Here is a 14,783-nt window from a genome sequence, read left to right as displayed (position 1 = left end):
CCTCTATCGAAATAGCTTACACTATCGCCATTGTAAGAATTTGTCATTCTGCCTTTAATAGCTACTTCGATACACATCCTCAGTCTCCTAGTCGGCATAGCTATTCCGATACAATGATGTCAGAGTGGTTTGTTCTATTGGCATTACACAATATTGTGACTTTGCTTGTGTTAGCTATCCCGATAAGTGGCTCCTACTTTGTATTCAACATTGCTATCCCGATATGAGAAAACACGACATAAACTGCACACGACCCGACATCGGCCCGACTTACACCGATCGCACATACTGATGCCTAGCCTCTTCATCGGCCGAGTTATCCCAATACGACTCGTGATGCTTATTTATCAGACCATAATGTAATCGGTATAACATAGTGGGGTCTTGCTGATATACATGATTTATTGTTTTCACAACCCCAGCTTCAGGACATCCAACAAGAATGTAATGCCCCCACTTTGAAATATAATTTAATAATAAATAATGATAATAATATTAAAATACAAAAGAATAAAAATATAATTTAAATTAAAATATAAAATAATATAGTTAAATATAATTAAAATTTAATTAAGTTAATGAATGGTCAAAAGACATGAAATGAAAAGTCGTGACTCCCTCAAACATGAGATATAAAAGGGAGAAGATAACCTCATTTGAGGGAGATAATTTGGGAATCAAAAGTGCAGATATGGTTTAAATAAGAAGTGCAGAACTGATTGTGAAAGGTTGTGTCCCTTTCAAAGGACAAATAATAAAGAGTCACACTCTTTTAAAGGGTGCTAAGGGTGAAGGGCATACATGATGCAGAGGTGTGACTCTCCCTCACGTTGGAGGATATAAAGTGGAGAAGTTTTCAGTTGAGAAGTAGGGATCCATGGAATAGAAAAAAATATATGAAGCATTAGAAGAAGATTTAGAATCAAACCTAAGTCAAAATTATAAGAAAATCTGGAAGAATGATATGAACATTTATCAAAGAGATCAGAACACAAATACAAATCTGCAAATGGTAATAAAGCAAGCATTGAAGGAAAAGAAGAGGAAATATTAAATCAATAACCAGAGAATCAGACTTGATGGAATAGAAAGGATTTTCACACACACACATATATCTGAGTATAGGCAGCAAATCAGATTGATATAAACAACAGACCTATGCATTTAAAGAGGGAAACAACTTCAAACTAAATCTGTCCAAATTAGCACAATAGATTGAAAATAGACAACCTGCAATTATTCTACAAGTATATTGGGCAAAATTTATTGTCCTCCCAAAAGGGGACATTACAAGTGGTATCAGAGCATGTTCCTGTCAACCTAGGAAGGGCCCTAGTTAATGAAATTGAGCCAGCGAGTCATAACAGCTTTAGAAAGAGAGAAAAAGAAAACCTCTTTAGCCATGGAACAAGAATTTAGAAACTTTATGGAAAAAACTGCCCAAGCACTCCAAAACATCGCATCAACTATAAATGATCTCAAATTAAATCACGAAAATAGAATGGACAAGTCACCAAGCCCATCAGAAGGAAATGACAGAGCTACCCAAGAATCTACCCATAGAACCAATATGCACTCTTTTTTGATTGGAGAAGAAACCTCTGAAGATGATGGAGGAACTCATATCCCTAGGTTAAGGGAGATTGCCATAGAATATGCAAGATTGGATCTTGAAATCAAGAGGAGCATTCCCTTTTCTGAATATTGTAGAGTAGATTCTAGTAGGGGTCATAAAGAGGGAAAGCCCAACCTAACCGTGAGATACAAAGCAAAGTAGGAAAGCTAACCATTCCCAATTGTGATGGAACCGGGAAAGTTACAGCCCGGTCATGGCTTCAAAAATTGGAGACCTACCTTTCTCTTTGCCCTATGAAGGAGAAGGATGCCATAACATTTGCTATATTACACTTGAAGGGTACAGCCCATGAATGGTGGCATAATGGTCTCATCACACAAGACCACAAAAATATCAAAACATATGACACTTTTAAAGAGAGGCTCATTGAAAGGTTTGACCACACTCATCCCCAAAAGCACTTCAAAGATCTTATGAGGATTAGACAAAAAGGAACCCTTGAGGAGTACATTTCAGAATTCCAGAGGCTAGCTGTTATGGTCCCCGGAATATCCGAGGACAGACTTATCTACCTATTCATAGAAGGATTGAATGATGCAGCCCAAGGGCTAGTAAGCGCCTTTGAACCTCCTAAAGGCAATTCTTAAGGCCACAAGACTTGACTCTGCCCAAAAAAGGTCACCACAAGAGAGTACCACCAAAAGATAGTCATTTTGAAGAAGAAGATGAACACAAGAAACCATATCTTTCTTACAATGACCGAGAGGAATTGAAGAAAAAGGGCCTTTTCTTTGATTGCAAAGAGAAGTGGAAAGAAGGTAACACCTGCAGCCGAGATCCAAGGAAGGACAATATAAGGAGAAAATGTTATTTATGCCATGAACAATGGAATACCGAGCATCAATGCCAAGCTAGAGATGAATTAAAGAAGAGTCGTCTATGTTTCAAATGCAAAGAACCATGGAACTATAACCATCAATGCAAAAGAGGACACATACATATGATAGAAGAAAACTGTGATGGAGAAACATCCAGCAAGAAAACAAGGCATTCTTAGTGAATGTCAGGGACATTCTTAGTGAATGTTTGGGGCACTCTTAGCAAGTGCCGGGAGCATTCTTAGTGAGTGCTAAGGACATTCTTAGTGAATGTAGAGGATACTCTTAGTGAGTGTCAAGAACCTAACAATATGTGTTTTCGTGTGTATGCTCTGTGTTTGCATATGTTTGCTCCGTGTTCTGTTTCATATCTGATGTATTTTCAGCTTGTTTATTCCATGTGTATTTTCAAAGCCATTTCATATTAAGAATCATTTTGAGCACTCTATGATCATTGCTTGAGGACAAGCAATCTTGAGTGGGGGAGACTGTAATGCCCCCACTTTGAAATATAATTTAATAATAAATAATGATAATAATATTAAAATACAAAAGAATAAAAATATAATTTAAATGAGAATATAAAATAATATAGTTAAATATAATTAAAATTTAATTAAGTTAATGAATGGTCAAAAGACATGAAATGAAAAGTTGTGACTCCCTCAAACATGAGATATAAAAGGGAGAAGATAACCTCATTTGAGGGAGATAATTTGGGAATCAAAAGTGCAGATATGGTTTAAATAAGAAGTGCAGAACTGATTGTGAAAGGTTGTGTCCCTTTCAAAGGACAGAAATAATAAAGAGTCACACTCTTTTAAAGGGTGCTAAGGGTGAAGGGTGTGTCTCTTGCCAAAGGGCATACATGATGAAGAGGTGTGACTCTCCTTCACGTTGGAGGATATAAAGTGGAGAAGTTTTCATTTGAGAAGTATGGATCCATGGAATAGAAAAAAATATATGAAGCGTCAAAAGAAGATTTAGAAGCAGACCTAAGTCGGAATTATAAGAAAATCTGGAAGAATGATATGAACATTTATCAAAGAGATCAGAACACAAATACAAATCTGCGAATAGTAATAAAGCAGGCATTGAAGGAAAAGAAGAGGAAATATTAAATCAATAACCAGAGAATTAGACTTGATGGAATAGAAAGGATTTTCACACACACACACACACACATCTGAGTATAGGCAGCAGATCAGATTGATATAAACAACAGGCCTGTGCATTTAAAGAGGGAAACAACTTCAAACTAAATCTGTCCAAATTAGCACAATAGACTGAAAATAGACAACCTGCAATAATTCTACAAGTATACTGGGCAAAATTTAGTGTCCTCTCAAAAGGGGACATTACAAAGATCTTCATAGACTTCATAGGCATTGTGGAAGTCTGCAATAACACTATCATCTTCATCAACCCGATCTCTGTGATCTCTTCTACTAAATCTGCAGCCTGCAAGTTGACCTGCCTGGTTGACATCAATGGCATCAATGGCACTCTTCTACAACTTCATCAAATCAGCCTTGCACACACACATGTTGACATCAATGACAACTTTAATGCCAACAAATCTGCATTTAAATTGGGATTTGTCTTGTAATAGAGTGATCCTCTGAATGTTGTTTGATATGCTTGAGTGAGTATTGGGAGTTGGTGCTCCTGCAAATTGGCAGTATTTGCTTATGTGAGGCATAATAAAGAAAGATTTTCATAGTGTTTTTTCACCCTTAGGGTTTTTCCACTCAAAACCTTGTGTCATATATCTTGTGCTTGTATCTCATACAATCTTTGATGATGATCCTACTTCTTAAACATTGTTTGTTCTGAAATTTTTGATTTGTTAGCTTAATGAGAGCCATTGTTTAGAAGCAATTTACTGATTGTGTAAATTAATATTAACAGACCACTGATTCACCCCCGCTCTCAGTGGTCAGGAGTATTCCAACATTTTTTATGTTTTTCTTCATTCTTGTTTGATTTCTTTTTGGATCTTTTGTATGCTTATTGTTTTTTTTGGATCTTCTGACTGCATTAGGGTTAGGATTTTTTGTTCGTAGTTGTATGCTCTTAGGATAACCTTGAACACGGATTTTGAAATGCTGCAATTATGTAACAACACTAACACTGACTTGCCTTGTACAAGAATATATTAAGGAGAAAATATCTCACGCAGCTACAACACTAACAGTTTCCTTTTAAATTTTTTCAACATTCTGAATTAGAACTGTCACTCGTGTGGCTATAGTTTATGCTGATATTCTTGAACTGATGTTAATCTAAAACATTATGGCTCTCAAATTTTACAGGCAATCAATGATGGTTGGCTACCTGGGGATATTCTCGAAGAAATACCATGCAAGTATGTTAATGGCAGTGTTATGTGTGAGGTAATGAACAGCGTTGAGCTATCTCTGGACTGAGTTTATGAGCATTTGATTTTTCTAAAATTTTCTACATTTAAGTACAATGGATCAGGTGGTTGAATTAAACTGGTTGTTAGATAGAGGTATTTTGTTTTTCAGAAAACTGATCAAAGTGGTTAGTTGAGATGATGGGCAGTGTTCTTAGTATGTTTATTTTGTTTTGTAAGATGTGCTGTTCTTACTTTTATTATTAGTTTAAGATCGTTGAAACAGGTGGTCAAATTAGATTGTTTACTAGAAAGGGAGACTTTATTATCATCCACTAGCGGGTAAAGTATTATTTGTGACAGGCACATACCATATTATGTTAATGATCAAGACTGAGTGACAGAGCATATTTGACGTGAATTTTTTCTTTTGGTTTTTTTTTGATGTTAATAGGTTTGTTTACCATGTCTGCTGTATTTGATTATGCCACTACAAGAAAAAGTTGAATGAGTTCCATTTAGTTTCATTATTTTGAAACAAATCGTTCCTATTTGTTCAGGTCCGGGATTATCGCAAAGTCTCACCACTTCAGGTGGTTCTGTCTCTTCAGTAGAAGGATTTCCAGTAGTTCAGAAAGTTCTTCTGCATCCTACTATGGAGAATATTGTAAAGGATATTTCTTCTATGGTAGAGTCTTGGAGTTGGGCCTACAGTGATCTTATGGTTAGTGATTAAACTTTTTTGATATTTGGATCAAATTTGGAAGGTGTAGCACTTAGGAAGAATCTATTATTGTTTAAACTTGCTATGTGCTTGTAGGAAATTGAGTCACGGATATTGAAGGCAGTGCAACCAAAACTTTGTTTGGATCCTGCTCCAATGCTGGAGAGGCTATGTGAGAACTCTAACCCAAACAAAAGGTAAAATATTGCTTCAAATTTTGTGTTGTTGTCAGCATAATGATATTTATTCTGTTCATAATTTTCACATCTTCTAATGCCATGGTGTATTCTGCAGTCACATATACCTAGAAATATTCCAGTAGTAGTAGTCATTATCTGCCACTCATAAACTGCTCTTTATCGATCTTGGTTTCTTGAAGACTGACATATTACATAATTAATAGTTGTTTTGGGTTGGTTTTTGTGTTCTGAAGCTCAACTTGGGATTTCCTTTGTCACAACATGAGAGAAAACAGAGAGGATGTTTTCCTTTGGTTAAGGTGATGTCTAACAACCTTTCCCATGGTGAAAAAGTTTCTATTGAAGGAATCATTGAGAAGGCAATAGTTCAGACAAGAATTGATGGAACAGCTTCTGCATTTGAAGATTCCAGCATTTCTTGCAGTCAAGAGAGTTCTGCTCGTACTTCAGCTGATGTTTCTAGCAGTATAGCCACTCGATCAAGAACTAAATGTTGTATAGAATCAGGGAAAGACTTGTCCAGACTTGAAGTACAAGGAACATCAAATTCATTACCAATGCAAGGTGGACTTAATCGCCCTAGAATTTTGCCTAGTCCAGGAAACATATCTCCACCAGTCACTTCTGTGAGCCTTGCACCAGCCTCTATGGAAGATTGTACCAACACTATAGATGCTAGAAATATGTATGTACCCATGCTGGGTAAGAGGAAACGAGATTTAGCTCCGGCAAGCAAGCCAGATTTAAAAAAGCCAAAGCAAGAGCAGATTTGTATGGACAGATTTCAACAGCAGAATATTGGGCCAAAATTTGATGCAAAACCTACCAGTGATCGACAAAGAAAGTATATGTTCATGCAACAAAATCAAAATAATGAGTTCACGTTTATTTCTGACATGTCTGATCATAGGCTGTCTCAACAGATCACAGCAGATGATGATCGACTAGTTACAGGTGGTGAAATGTCTGCGCAAGATTCCAAGCTTTCATCTTATATAGATCCAAGAAACACATCAGTCTTTAAGGGAAAAGAAGAACAACTAGAATTTGAGCAGGGTCAGATTGGTATTGAAAGAGAGCCAAGAATTTACTAGAAGTAAATTACACAACATTTGATGGAACTAAATAATGATCAGTCAGGTTCACCACAAATTTTGTCTCAACGCTTTTCACAGCAGCCATATAGTAAGCCATCTTTCCAATGGCAGCCTCTTGGTCAAACAGGTGAAAAGGATCATAAAAGGGATGAGTTGTTACTGAACAAGAAATTGGTACAAAGTCCCAGGGAAATCAGAGGAGTTGGGAGAAGTGTACTGCAATCTCCGCCATTGACAAAATCGGGGGAGTTGTCACAACCTCTGAAATCCACAGCTGTTACCAGTATCTCTCTTGGACCATCATGTAACAATATGGCAGTATCTGCAGGAGAACAGGAGGAGAAATCTCTAGGACTATCAACTGTATCGACTGCAGCTACTTTGGTCGATTCAATTCAGATTGATTCACACCATCAACAGGCTCAGCAATCTGTGTCATTTAGCAGACGCAAATCTAACTCTCTTTCTAAGCAACCCACTGCCAGTGGAGTTCCATCACCAGGAAGTGTTACAAATTCAATGGCACCATCTAATGTTATGAGTCCATCAACTGGCATGGCACCTTTACCCAATTCACTAACCAAGCCAGATCAGTCTAATTTAAGCCAGGATCAAAACATGCAACTTGAGACTATATCAGCATTGGTGTCAGTAATTCATAGGTATAGCGTTTCCTTGTATCCATTTTTTTCTTTAAGGAAATATAAGAAAGGATGTTGTAGTTTCTCTGTAGTATCGCCATTGTTTGGTTTTTATAATCTTAACTGTCATTCCTGCTTTGCTTGCTCTAGAGCAATTTCCATTTAATATTTTCTTTGATAGCATATTGGTAGTGGGAGTAAATTGTGGGAAGCAGAATGTGGCTCATGTTGCAAAACAGTCACAGTACCAACCAGTTCTTGTGGAAATAATTAAGTATTGTAACTGGCCTTTTTAGTACAGGCTCTGTTTATTTCTTTATGGAGTGACATGCTATTAGAAGGTGGTTCCTTAATCTATCTCGTGGAGTCAAATTCCATAAATATATAAAAAGAAAAAATTAATATAGGGAAAGAAGTATCAATGTGGCTAGGATAGATTTTATGCTAGCTAATTGCTGCTACATTTCCCTCAAGCAGTGTTCACTTACTGTTTGTCATAATTTTGTTACTGGATCAGACCATTTCCTGGTTGCTTCTCAGGATATTACAGATTGATGGTCAAAGTAATGAACAGTCTTTCAATTTAAATGTGGAAGTATTTATTATTTGATTTTTTTTGGAGAACTGATTGTTTTATTGATGTTGCAAAATTAGACATGTTCTTCCTATCAGAAAGAAGAGTGTGGAAGAGGTCCGTGAACCAAAGAAGGTTCCACCTTCTTGGCAGTTGCTTGCAAAGGCTCTTAATAATGCTACAAATAATGAAGATCAGAAGGATGTCAAAGGACAAAGAAGTCTGTCCAATTCACTTGTTGGTGGAGGTGTAAACGTTTGCAAAACACGAATTATGAATTTTGTACATGCAGGTCATATGTATCCAGGTTGGACTTATTTTTGAACTCTTCTTTTTTGTTTCTGTCTGTGACTGTTTCTGTATGATTAATCTGATTGCTCATTCAATATCTTTTTGCATACTTTTATCTGCAGGAAATAGTGATCCAGTTTTGATTCATAGAAATGGAGTTAGATTAGTAATGAGTGAATGTGCAAAGGATGGAATTGTGGAGGCTGTCGTGCAGTTTGGGAACGATCAAGAAGAAGACTCCTTGAATTCTTGCCCTCATGATGTTCTACCCTCCTTGCTGAACACTGTAAGTTAAAATCATTTACAGGCAGGTTCTGGGAAACTAACTGGTTCACATTTTATTCATTGAAGATTTAAAAAAACGTTGCTCTTCATCTCTTCTGAATGGTGTGTGCACTGTGCAGCATTTTGCGGACAGGCTGGCTGTGCAGTTTAGTGCTCTGGTAATTGTGACAAACTGACTTTGTCCTTTCATTGATTAAATCTTGAAATATCCTTTTCTATTATTTATCATCTTTTGTATCTGTCAATTCCAGATGGATAAGGATGGGTATAAATTGGTTGATGATCAAGTTCAACCCATTCAAGAGTGCCAACATCCCAGTGCTTCTGCACTGGGAAACAATATGAATCAGTTGCCGTCTTCACCTCTTGTAATGGCAAGTCAAAACATGGCAGGTTCTACTGCTGTGTGTGGCATGCCTCCTCTAAGCTCAATGCCATTATCATCTCCTAATGCATTAGCTGCACTCCGAATGCCTCCTCCAGGCAATGCTCCCAACCAACAGCTTTCTTCAGGCTTTTTGCAGAGTGGATTGGGTATGTCAAAGTCACTGCAGCTTGATCCTGCTTCTGAGCTTGCAGCAGCGCAACAACAGAAACATCAGCAACATCAGCAGCACCAGATGCAACAACAACACCAATTACAGAAATATCCACAACAGCTACAAAGGTCTTAGCAACTTATATATAATCCCAATCACCTAGCCCAGCTAAATTCTGTCAGCTATAATCCAAATCAACAGATGAATTCAAAAATCATGAATAGTGAAAATCAGATAAACATGCAGATGCTTCACAAGCAGCATCAGCATCAGCAATTACAGAGGAAAGTTTTTCTGCAGGGGGCCATGAGCAGTAACCTTAGTACTATTGGGGTGGGGGATATAGGTGTCAACAGCGTGAATGGTGTTGGCATGCTCGTGAATGGTCAAAATATGTTTGGGCTGGGTGGAGCGATGAGTATGGGCACGACAGGCATAAACAACATTTCAGCATCCATGGGAGTCATGCCGAATTTGACTAATATCAATGAGCTCTCTGGTGTTGGCAGCATGAGACAGACCCCTGGTATTAGAAATATTATTGAACATCACATACGGTCTGGGACCATAAATACTCAGACAGCATGGGATAGAGTACGTATGGGTCCAGGCAGAGGGCGTCCAGTTGCAATGATAAACCCATCCCTAAGAAATATTGAGAAGATGTCAGGTTTATCTGCCAGTAATCAGGCTCATAGTTCACTGAATTTGGCAATACATGGAACACAACAAGGTAGGAGCAACATGAGTTCTTTACAAAGTAGGGGTATGAATTATCCAAAAACAAGTGGCATGCATGGAGTCACTGGACAGAGCTTCTATGTGAACCAACAACTGAACAATCAATCCCCGCAAATTAATTCACAACAGCTGAATCAACAGCAGCAGTTAAATGTTCAGCAACAATTGAATGTGCCACAACCACCCTCATCTCAACAGCTTTTATTGAATGTTCAACATCAACTGAGCCAAGAAATCAGTCCACAACAACAAATTAATTCACACTACCAATTAAATTCTCTGCAACAACTTAATGCACAACAATTAAACTCACAACCAGAGCTGAATCCTCAGCAGATGAATGCTGCCAATCTTGGTTCATTGGTTGTAGGTCCTTCCAGCCCTCCACTTAGTCCACAGACTTTGGGGTCTGTTGGTAGCATAGCGAGCTCACCAATGGAGTTGCAGATCACAAACAGGGGAAATTCAATGCCAACAGGACAATAAATTTGTAAGCTAAGGGGTACTGATATAGTTTCTCTGCACGATGCTCCAATGCACACCTTCAAGTCAAATAGCTTCAGCAGTTATGTCAAGTTTCCAGTCATGATAAACAACAGATTCCAGCAGGGTTTTGAGAACAGTTTGTATTTCAGGTATCTTGGTCGTTGCATACTTTTTCAGCATCTATGGCAGATTTTCAATATATTTTTGAACATTATATCAAGAATAAACTGCTGTTTTCCAGGCGCCTAGGGTTTTGTCTTTCCTTTGATGTCTTGCAGGTTTTCAATCTCAAAGAGGACTATGTTTGATTATGAACGGGTTTCAGTGTTTCTTCATGTTTTGTTTTCCCATGATCTAGGGTTTCAAACTCAGTTTGCAGGCTTGTAAAAACAAATAGGGTTTGGACATATTTTTCAGCAAAAATGTGATCAAGATTGCAGAAGCGCATGCCTAAAAGGGAGGTCTGAAAGGAGGTTGAAATTAAAAAAATAGACATGCAGATCTGAGCGCGTGCCCTAACCCTTTATGGACAAAATCTAAGTTGCCAGTTCTGGTACTGCTCCTGGTTGGGGTTTGTGGAGCTGGTTCGTGGGTTTGGCTAAATTTTTTTGGGGTTTGGGTTCGTTTGTACAAAAAATATGTAAAAAAATCATATTATATATAGATACAGCCAGTATGTTTATCTTCTCTAATAAATGCTGATCAATGTTTATCAATAACAAAAATAAGTATGGGAAACCCTCATACATCAAATTATCACGGTTGTCGCAGCAAATCCAACAATAAATAATGTTGGTATAATGTGACAGCTGATGCAACTAGCACTAAGCAGATGTATAAAAACAATAAATTATGAAGCCATTACATATCCAAACCATATAAGTTTACAAGGTTATAAACTAGGTTACCGGGTTCACCCCTGGGCCGCCTTGGTACGGGTCCGGTTCGACCAGGGTTTGAAAAACCCAGAGTGGGTTCGACCTTGGTTGAACCCAGTCGAACCCGGGCGGACCCAGTCGAACCCGGGCGGCCCGTAAAGTCAAAAAACATTGCAAAATTAATTTTGTTTTCAATTCCGCCTTGTAAAAAGTGAAAATTATAACCTAAAATTGACTTCTAAAACATTTTATTGACTCATTTCACCTCATTTGTGTTGCAAACAAAAGTTTAATGAGAGCAGGTTGAAGAAAGGGTGAACAAAATTTGGCTTCCAAGATCAAAGAGGAGTTGAAGACTGTTTTTTGAAGCTTCAACAAGTGTTGCAGCATCATTTCCATACATTTTCAAGCTTCCATTGGCTGCAAGAGGTAGGTTTCTAAACATTTTTTGTTTCACAAATTGTCAAACATGAAACTTGAATTTTTTTTCATTATTTAGTTTTTGTTTTTGAATATGTTTATATTATTTCTTGCCATAGGAACTAGAATGGCATCTACATCTTCCTCCATTGGCAATGAACAAATATTTGCAAAACAAAGAAATGATCCAAATTCTCCCTTATGGAAATATGTGGACATTATAAAACAACTTCCGGGGGAGGTGGGGGATTCCGTTGGAAATGCCATGGATGTGATATTGAACATAATAGTTCATATTATCGGGTGGTAGGCCATTTGTGTGGAATAAAAGGAAGAGGCATCAAAAAATGCCCTGGAAAAAATGGTAAACCTATACCAGATGAGACAGTGATGAAATATATTAGGGAGCATGAGGCGACAGAAGAGAGGGAAGCCCGTAGATTGAACCAAACTGCATCAAAGAAAACAAAGGGAATGCAAGGCCCTTCTAATCCCACTATTGTAGTAGAAGACCACCCCTTCTTGGCCACAAATGAACCTCAAAGTGAACCACCCTTGACACATAAAAGAACAAAGGGGCCTTTAGAAACCGCATTCCAAAATGAGAGTAGAGACAATGCTGACGAAGATATAGTAAGGTGCATTTATGCAAATGAGTTGTCATTCAATGTTGTTCGTTCCCCATATTGGAAGCAAATGATAAAAAGTGTTAATGAGGCTCCAAAAGGGTATAAGGGCCCCGGTTATGAGAAGGTACGTGGAACATTACTGGAGAAAGAGGTGAAGAGGGTTGAAGATGCATTGAAACCCATAAGGGATTCATGGGTTGAGATAGGTGTAACAATTGTTTCAGATGGGTGGAAAGATGCTAAAAACCGTCCCTTGATCAATGTCATAGCGGTGTCCCCTAAAGGGGCAATGTTTTTGAGAGCTGTGGATTGTGAGGGCCAAATAAAAGATGGCCAATTTATTGCAGAAATTCTCATCTCTGCCATTGAGTCTATGGTATCCCGCAATGTTGTCCAAGTCATAACGGACAATGCAAAAAATTGTAGAGCTGCTGGTTTGTTGGTTGAGCAACGCTATGATCACATCTTTTGGACACCTTGTGCGGTACATTCACTCAATCTTATGCTACAAAGAATTGGGCAAAAAATAAAACGGATCAGAGATGTGTATGCAGAGGCTGAGGACATCCAGATGTTCATCACAAACCACCACATGTCTCAAGGGATTTTTAGAACCTATTCGAATTTGGAGCTATTGAAGGTAAATGAAATAGTAATTTAATTTTACATTTTCTGATTTTTTTTTATTTTCAATGTTCATAATATCATAGTGTAAGCTATATTGTGTATTCTTCTTTAAAGTTTTGCTTTATTTTTTAATCATTTGGCATTAATTTGTGTTATAGGTTGCTGAGACCCGTTTTGCATCAAACACAATCGTCTTAAGACGACTTGTGAAAGTTAGAGTGGCACTATGCAATATGGTGATCAGCACCAATTGGACTGTATGGAAGCAAAGTAGCACTGAGAGGGCAGAAAAAATTAAGGATAGAATATTGAGTGAGAAATGGTGGGATCTTGTTACATATCTCCTAAGTATCACTGAGCCCATCATGAGCATGATTCGCTATACAGACATGGATAGCCTTGCATAGGTGAGATTTATGATGGCATTGACTCAATGCTTGAAAAAATAAAGGTCACTATAAATGAAAAAGAGAATGATCCTCAGGAGAAATTCTTCAAAGAACTGGAAGTAATTATTGTAGAAAGGTGGAATAAGATGACCACTCCTTTGCACCTTCTTGCCTATGCCTTGACACCTAAGTACTATAGCAATCAGTTTCTTGATAAACTAGGAAGGATTCCACCACGGAGAGATCTAGAAGTATCTGATGGGCACAAGGCAACATTTCTTGGACTATATCTCGATGATGATTTGCGAGATGTTGTTACAAACGAGTTCATAGAATTCGCAAATGGGAATGGTCTAAGTGTTGATGCACTTCGTCATAGATCCAAGAAGGATGCTCATAGCTGGTGGTACTTCCATGGCACATGCTTCCAACACCTACAACCCCTCGCTATAAAAGTTTTATCACAAGTAAGTTTAATTAATTAAAATTTTAAATTTACAAGTTTTAGTTTAAATATAGTTTACTTTGTCTTCATAGGTTGCTAGTAATTTTATTTTTATTAATGTATAACTTTAATTGTTTACTTTGTCTTCATAGGTTGCTAGTTCATCTGCTTCAGAAAGAAATTGGAGCACATACTCTTTCATCCACTCTGTAAAGCGCAATAGGCTGCTATCAAAAAGAGTGGAGAATTTAGTATATGTGCATTCCAACCTACGTCTTCTTTCACACAAACAACATGACTACACACAAGGGGAAACAAAGATGTGGGATATAGAGCCAGAGCATACTGATTTGGATGCTCCTGCTTCTCAGCTTCTTGCATTGACACTTGATGACTCGGAAATTGAGCCAACTTATAGTGCAAGTGCAAGTGGCATTGGCTCATCTAATGTCAATGTCAATGAGGAGGAGGAGGAGGAGGAGGATGAATTAGATGATCCATTTGATGATTAAACTTTAAGTTTATATTGTTGAAAGTTGAAACAATGATACTTGAATATTTTGTCATTTTGATATTAAACTTGATGTATATGATGCTATTATGGTATGATCATGATGCTATGATTACAAGTTTATGTTTGTTTTGTTGTTTATATGATGCTATGTGACATGCAAATTTTAATTCATGCTTATAGGCTTCACAAATATTAATATATATATATATATATATATATATATATATATATATAAAATTTACATGTTTTTGTACTAACGAACCCAAACGAACCCAAACCCCTTTTCAAAATTTTGCCGTACCGGCGTACCGGGTTCTTCGAACCCAAACCCGTGCCCGAACCCGAACCCGAACTGGCAATCTAGGTTATAAATGATATTGTAGCAAGGTACAACAAAAATCCTCAATTACTTATAATATTCAACCCTGATTTTAAGTTAGATCCCTGCTGGCATGTAAAAATCTTTTTTTTGGCCAATTTGCAGAAACCT

The 14,783-nt window shown here is 37.5% G+C and overlaps 1 protein-coding gene and 1 pseudogene across 1 annotated transcript; both read left to right on the top strand.

Annotated features, from left to right (window-relative positions):
* Positions 1-10,702, top strand: part of LOC131046314 (protein PHYTOCHROME-DEPENDENT LATE-FLOWERING-like) — a 41,680-nt pseudogene extending 30,978 nt beyond the window's left edge.
* LOC131046327 (uncharacterized) lies at positions 10,417-14,405 on the top strand. Its single transcript, XM_057980045.1, has 5 exons — positions 10,417-10,540; positions 11,558-11,698; positions 11,809-12,958; positions 13,104-13,801; positions 13,932-14,405. The coding sequence occupies exons 3-4, from the start codon at positions 11,891-11,893 to the stop codon at positions 13,350-13,352; spliced, it is 1,317 nt and encodes a 438-aa protein (XP_057836028.1). The 5' UTR covers positions 10,417-10,540; positions 11,558-11,698; positions 11,809-11,890; the 3' UTR covers positions 13,353-13,801; positions 13,932-14,405.
* The last annotated feature ends 378 nt before the right edge of the window (positions 14,406-14,783 follow it).

Source organism: Cryptomeria japonica, chromosome 2 (genome assembly GCF_030272615.1).
Source record: "Cryptomeria japonica chromosome 2, Sugi_1.0, whole genome shotgun sequence".
NCBI lineage: Eukaryota > Viridiplantae > Streptophyta > Pinopsida > Cupressales > Cupressaceae > Cryptomeria > Cryptomeria japonica.
The sequence above is the reverse complement of the archived record's forward strand: the minus strand, read 5'-3'. Positions and strand labels throughout refer to the sequence as shown.

Coding starts and splice junctions, on each gene's coding strand:
- LOC131046327 (XM_057980045.1), top strand. CDS start 11,891: ATGGAAATATGTGGACATTATAAAACAACTTCCGGGGGAGGTGGGGGA. Junction 12,959..13,103: donor CGAATTTGGAGCTATTGAAG/GTAAATGAAATA, acceptor TTTGTGTTATAG/GTTGCTGAGACCCGTTTTGC.